The 6,702-nt window shown below is 40.5% G+C and overlaps 1 protein-coding gene across 1 annotated transcript; it reads left to right on the top strand.

Annotated features, from left to right (window-relative positions):
• The first annotated feature begins 1,335 nt into the window (after positions 1-1,335).
• On the top strand, positions 1,336-6,103 carry LOC116385047 (inositol monophosphatase 1-like). Its single transcript, XM_031850224.1, has 9 exons — positions 1,336-1,821; positions 2,950-3,048; positions 3,203-3,342; positions 3,453-3,557; positions 4,417-4,462; positions 4,550-4,658; positions 5,062-5,170; positions 5,363-5,514; positions 5,646-6,103. Exons 2-9 carry the CDS (start codon positions 2,986-2,988, stop codon positions 5,771-5,773), a joined length of 852 nt encoding a protein of 283 aa, XP_031706084.1. The 5' UTR covers positions 1,336-1,821; positions 2,950-2,985; the 3' UTR covers positions 5,774-6,103.
• Positions 6,104-6,702: the final 599 nt, after the last annotated feature.

Genomic DNA, 6,702 nt, shown 5'->3' with positions numbered 1-6,702 from the left:
GCTGTTATCATATGATTATCCATATCAGATCAATAAGTTGCTTCAAGTAGATCAAATGTAATAATTCAACGTTTGCATAAGCACTCATCCTGTCTTTGCTGACGCAGTAGAGCAAATAGTTAAAGCAGGTATGTCACCACAGAGACTTGAGTTATGCAAGGTGTGGCTGTGAAGAACATCATGTCTGAACGAGCCCCGCAAAAAACCCACAGACTGCTTCTTCTTCTTCTTCTTGTTTTTTTAACACAAATGGGGATAATGCAGAACCTAGTACATCTTTTTGTGTGCATCTGTGATTGTGTCTCCAGTAACACAACCACTGTAACAAGAGTCACTTATAGTTCACCATGTTGAGGCGTAAATCACAAGTTTCATCACAATATATTAATTCAATTGCTGATATCACAAAGTCTGCCACGATGCGATCGATAAGAGACTTTAACACAATGTCCATTTAACACAATCCGTTACATTTATATCAACTCACAAAAGATGCAACTGAAATATTACTGGGCTCTGTAGGACGGAGGTGTGCTTTGATGGAAATGAAGTGTCCCCGACGTGCTGCTTCAACATAACTGTATGTGCCGATGTTTTCACTTTGCATCGATGATATTAAATCATCGTTACACCCCGATCACCGCGGTCAGTGCCACATATCGCCACTATCCTCACATTTTAGGTTGTAAGTAAGTAAAGAGGCCCAACGTCATTATGTTGAGACTTGCAGCATTTACCAGTAATTGAACAATCCGTCTTGCAGCAAGGTATGTCTTCCTGCAACGTAACGTTTTGGTTGTTTTTAAGGGAAGTAGCTTGAAGATTTTAGAAAGTAATATTCTACACTCCTTCAGGACTTGAGGGCATCATGCCTTTGAATGAAAGAGAGGTTTAAAATTGCACTGCAACTGTGCAACTGTGGTAACTAATTATACTGTATTGTGAGAATGCTACTTTGAATCACTATCATAGCTTTGCTGTTTGCAGTAACTCCTGATTCTGTCTCCCAGAGGAGGAGAATAAATTAGCATCCAAGTAACCTTATGGTGAGTTGTGATAACGCTTCGCTTTTATGTGCGAACAGTACTGATAAATATTTTGACGTGTATTTTGGAGATGCGGACACATCTAAATCTGTGTATCCGCAGTAAATACTTTCATTCAGTTCATGAGGATGTTGCACAATGAGAAACGGGCATGCGTGCACACACACATACGCTGGATCACCAGGGGATCTTTCAAAGTATTTATTCACAAGTGGAATACTGTGAAGGACATAAAAGGGAAAGCACAATAGCTGTGAGAGCGTCAGGAAATATAACAAATGACAGGAAACTTTTGTTTGTCGCGCCAAATCCCAAGTCAGGAGCTGGAATGTACTCTTCTTTCTCAGAAAAACTGCAAGATTTTCACCTCAGGTCAAACGGTTCATCAGCTGACATCAACACTAAGAGTCTGAAATGTCTTATGCTGCAACATTTAATCACTAGCCATGTCAGCTTTGGCATGTACGTATGTGACACAGAAAAGCACATAGCAGGGTGTGTCGTCCTGAAATTCCAAAGACAAAATGTTCCGCTTGCTTACATTGATCCACATCATGTTGTTGCAGGTCTGCATTCATTGTATGTGTCTTCCTTTGGGTTGCTATGAAGAAACACAGGAGGGCGGTGCTAGTACTTTTCCCATTCTGTCATGCCAGTTTGAAAAAAAAGTTGCTTAATCTCTCCAAAAAAAGGAACTTAAGGTTAAATTTCTCAAATGAAGGTGCACTAGCATCCTAAAGCTTCCACTGACAGCTTGTCCATCTGTCTTCACAAGGTAAGCTGTTCTTTCCTTTTGTAACGGTGCATGGATGATACCTGTGTGTGTGTGTGTGTGTGTGTGTGTAAAAGGTGTGTTCTATCATGGATGGATAATTGTCGAATAACGTTTTGTCGCTTTTGTGTAATTTATCACCGAACACTCTTTATGAGGTGGGAATTCTAATCTGAAATGTATTTCAGTAAAAAGTACAATATTTGCCTCTGAGATGTAGTGGAGTAGTAGTAATAAGTTGCGTAGATGAGAAATAATCAAGTAAGTACAAGTATCTCAAATTTGTTCTTAGGTGAAATATTTCTCATTTTATGCGACTTTCTGCCCAATAAAAAAAACAAAAATGATGTGAATATGTGTTTCTCATAGAAGATGTTATAGAATATGATGCATTGCTGATTAAACTACCCAAAGATATACAAAGGAGTTAAAAACATCTACAGCAGTTAAATGTAACATATTAATGCAGCAGCAATATTAATTCATGAACATCATATATAACAGTAAAACACTGACAGGGAACATTTTACTGCACAATGGCTACTTTGTACTTCATTTTCTTGATAATACCTCCACACTTTTACTTAAGTGGGGTTTTGAATCTTTTAATTGCAGTGGAGTGTTTTCACAGTGCAGTGTTAGTACTTTTACTTCCACCATTGAGACAGCCACTAATCTTTAACACATGACATGACAAATTTCAAAATAAAGCATTGCCTTTTAAATATATAATGCAAGAATCGGCATTCACATGCGTTTCCTTTCTATTCGTTCACTGGAGAACTTTTGTCTTTTTCTTCCCCACCCCGAACCTACGTTTCTTTACAAACCCGCGCACCCTGGTGGTGATTTAATACAATGCAGGACTGTAAGATAGGAAGTGTTGCATAACTCACTCTATTGTAAGAGGGGTGTGCTAAGCATGCAGGATTAGAAGTATTGCATTGTGGGTCCTCAGAGACGGGTGTTGACACATTTTACAACTTGCTAATAACTCTTTCTTTCTTTTTTTAAAGCCTCTAATACCTTTGTATTTATTTAAATTTATTGAGTTTCTAATGAATGATAAATGACACTTCTATGCATTTATGAGTCATAACTGCACTTTTACAAGCTTTGTTCATTTTACAGGCTCCCCTCAGTAAAGCACCCCCCCGTACACTCGAAATGGCGGACCCATGGCAGAATGAATATGACTTCGCTGTTCAAGTTGCGAGAGCGGCTGGAGCGGTACGTACGAGCCATCTGTGACTGTAGTTCTTCTCTGGTGTTTGCAACATTGGCTTGAATATTTAGGAAGATATTGTAATGATCAAAATATGAACTACGCCCTACTTTATCCACATGATCCCTAAATTGTGCCATTGATTGGCCCTTTGTTTAGGTAATTAGGAAAGCCGGGGAGGAAGAAATAAAGGTCCAGACAAAGAGCTCCACTGTAGACCTGGTCACCAAGACTGACGAGAGGGTGGAGAAAATCATCATCGGCTCTCTGAAAGAAGGATTTGGAGATGGCACACACTGGTGAGTCACACACACACACACACACACACACACACACAAACCTGTAAATTAATCTTTGCACTGTTTGTTCCATATCTTGATATTTGTCATCGGTCCTTCTTGCGCTGCAGTTTCATTGGAGAAGAGTCCGTCTCAAAGGGGGAGCCGGTGATCCTAACTGATAAACCTACGTGGATCATAGACCCGGTCGACGGCACCACCAACTTTGTTCATGGGTAAGACGCCAGATGTGTGCGTGTTGACAATTTGTAAATATTCATAACTACGTTTTCAAAAGCGTATGACCACCTGAAACTAAGTATTCTTGTGTTTGTATTAGCTTAGAATGAGCCCTTTATGTCTGAATGTGGAGCGGGTCATCTTCGCCAAGTTGCACCGCCAAAACCAGAGCGTTATGTTATGTTGTTTATGTTTTACTTAGTTTACAAAGTTATTTTTAGCACAACCATAATGTTTTTCCTAAACCAACCAAGTGGTTTTGTTGCCTGAAGTGTGTTTGGTTTGAATCCTCAACGTTAACCACATGTTTGCGAAGCTGACACCAAGGGTTCAGACAAAGCGCCAGTATGGGAGCAGTTTGAACTCAACAGCTGTACTATTACAAGAAGCATTAGAAGTGTATTTGGTCCTCAAATCACCTATAAGGTTTATTACATAGCAGCAAATATTCACCGTATTTAATCAGAGGGGCAGTCTGAGAGCGCAGACCTCTGCCAAGCCCCATGCCCTGTCAGGGCAACGTTAATGAAAGTGAAAATGCTACACCCTTCCACCAAGTTTCATGAGAATCGGGCCAGTTCTTTTTCCGTCATCCTGCTGGCAAACAAACAAACAAACAAACATACAGACTGGAGTAGGCAAGTTAGCCAGGCTAACTTGCTCCACTTTCATATTTCTACAACAGAAATTAATTCTTTAACAGTAGGCTAGGATCGATTTTCTCATCTCTGAAAGGAAACGAATAGCCTTATTTCCCAAAACCTCCTCCTATTAGAATGCCTATTAATAGACACAAGAAGCGTTTTCATGCTATGTAATCACGCTCTCTGATCTGATGCACATACTTCTCTACAGATTCCCGTTCGTGGCTGTGTCTATTGCTTTTGCTGTCAATAAGGAGGTATGTCCCATCTAACAACGGTCATTATGAAAGTATTTTATCTATACTTGGTATGTGAAAAGCTGAAAGAGTGACCTTTGTTTTCAGCTGGAGTTTGGTGTGGTGTACAGCTGCTTGGAAGACAAAATGTACAAAGCAAGAAAGGGGAAGGGAGCTTTTTGCGACGATGAGCAGATTCAGGTGTCCGATGTCAAAGGTACCACTCTCATATTTCTGTTCAGCATCAGTCAGAGGTTTGGTCTTTCTGTCTCGCATATTTGAGAATGACAGAAAGTCGGAAACAACACAAATGGAGCTCTGCATCGAACATAAACGTGTGCCATCCTTTGCTTTGCTTTTAAAATGCACCATCTGGAAACGTCCCCGTACACAATCAGCACTTTCACATCAAGGACCTTCAGAACATAATAAAATATTCAAAAGGAATCATAAAAAAACGGTTATACACATTCAATCTGGAGGACTTTAGACTGGTTTTTGTGTGTGTGTGTGTGTGTGTGTGTGTGTGTGTATATGTGTGTGTGCACCTTTACAGTCACTGTCACACCTGTAATTATACATAACATAACAATAACCGCTGCGCTGTGCTGTCGTTGCAGATATCCACAAGTCCATCATCATCTCGGAGCACGGAACTGACAGGAGCGTAGCAAAAGTAACCAAGATCTTCTCCACCATGCAGAAGATCCTCTGCATCCCCGTGCATGGGTGAGTGGTCTTAACGTGCCTTTTTTTTCTCCATCATTATATTGGAATGGAACTGCAAACTTCTCTTTGTGTTACACAGTTTTCCCGGCCAGTTTAAACCATCTTTTTCTCCACTTCCCTCCATTTATAATTAGCCTACTGTACAGTGTAGCTTACTTACTCACTCAACTCAAACTGGTGTTGTCCTGACAGGCTCCGGGGGTCAGGGACAGCTGCTACTAACATGTGTCTGGTGGCTTCGGGGGCGGTGGAGGCCTTCTTTGAGATCGGGATCCACCTCTGGGACATTGCTGCTGGAGTGGTTATCGTCAGAGAAGCCGGAGGACTAGTGCTGGATGTTGATGGTGCGTAAGCTTTCAAATGTGACCACAATAAACTACAAACTGAAATAAATGATTGGAGGTCATAAGTACTAAAAGCAGGATTTGTTTTTCGGTGAAACCCCTCTTAATAAAGACTTTGTTTGACTATTCAGGGGGACCCTTCGATTTGATGTCTCGGAGGATGATGTCAGCAAACAACGACATTATTGCTCAGAGGATCATCAAGGAAGTTGAAATATTCCCGGTGGAGAGGGACGACGCTCCGGTGCAGAAGAAATGAGAATATCCAAATGCTTTTTAAAATGAGTACAAGAGGAACAAGCCCAGTCTATCGATGTATGTCCTGAATAAAGGGATTTTTTTTTTTAATTTGCATACTGGGTGTGTTTCATTGGCTGCACACTTTTTTTACACTAAAGCAAATCATTTAAATTCAGTCAGCAAGTCAAGTTGATTCCTTATGTTCTGTGCCCAAACATATTGAAGTGGGAAACAGCTGTAATTTGTACACCAGCTCATTGTAATTTGCACAAATATCTTTTGTCTGCAGCTTCCCAAGTATGCATTTGAAATACATCAGAAATAAACTGTGCATGTTTGCAGACCTGCATTGTTTTTGGTTTTCATTTTTGCCCAATTTCGAACTGGATTGCAGGAGAAGCTGCTCTGAGTCTGATGGTTATTTTTGACTGGATTTCCAATCACTGAATGCATCTTTCCTCCCTCAGTCTGCTGTGACACTAATGTGTAATTATCTGATGGGAATGAGATGATTTCTGCCGGGGTGATTACTCTCATTAGAGGCAACAGTCTTCAGCACTGAGTTAAGTCAATGTTGAAGTGACTTTATAAACACTGGCCCTGTCAAGTGTAATATAAATAACTTACAGTGCACATCCCCGTATTGCCCGAGAGCCTCTATTATAGCATTATTTCTGTTTACTCTATTTATTACACTCATATTACCCATCACCACTAGAGGCCAGTAATGCATCAGCAATTAGATGGGATCCTAGATGCTGTCATTTCACATTAGTGGTGGAACTTAATATGTATTTTAATTATTATGAATATATATTGTGGACTGTTCGACAGCCTGCTCTGAAGTCCCCTCGTGCTTCATCAACACCTCTTCGAGCCAAACAGTGAGGAAAAAAAACAACCCCACCCAAGAGATGAGGCCCCTTTTCTCTTTTCTGCTCTTGTTTT

The sequence above is a fragment of the Anarrhichthys ocellatus genome, unplaced genomic scaffold (assembly GCF_004355925.1).
Source record: "Anarrhichthys ocellatus isolate YVR2014 unplaced genomic scaffold, GSC_Weel_1.0 scaffold10, whole genome shotgun sequence".
NCBI lineage: Eukaryota > Metazoa > Chordata > Actinopteri > Perciformes > Anarhichadidae > Anarrhichthys > Anarrhichthys ocellatus.
This window is presented reverse-complemented; position numbering and strand designations above follow the sequence as displayed.

Excerpts from the sequence above, each read along its gene's own strand:
- LOC116385047 (XM_031850224.1), top strand. The coding sequence starts at position 2,986 with ATGGCGGACCCATGGCAGAATGAATATGACTTCGCTGTTCAAGTTGCG. Across the intron at positions 3,343-3,452 it reads TTTGGAGATGGCACACACTG|TTTCATTGGAGAAGAGTCCG; the intron begins GTGAGTCACACA and ends CTTGCGCTGCAG. Across the intron at positions 4,463-4,549 it reads CTTTTGCTGTCAATAAGGAG|CTGGAGTTTGGTGTGGTGTA; the intron begins GTATGTCCCATC and ends CTTTGTTTTCAG.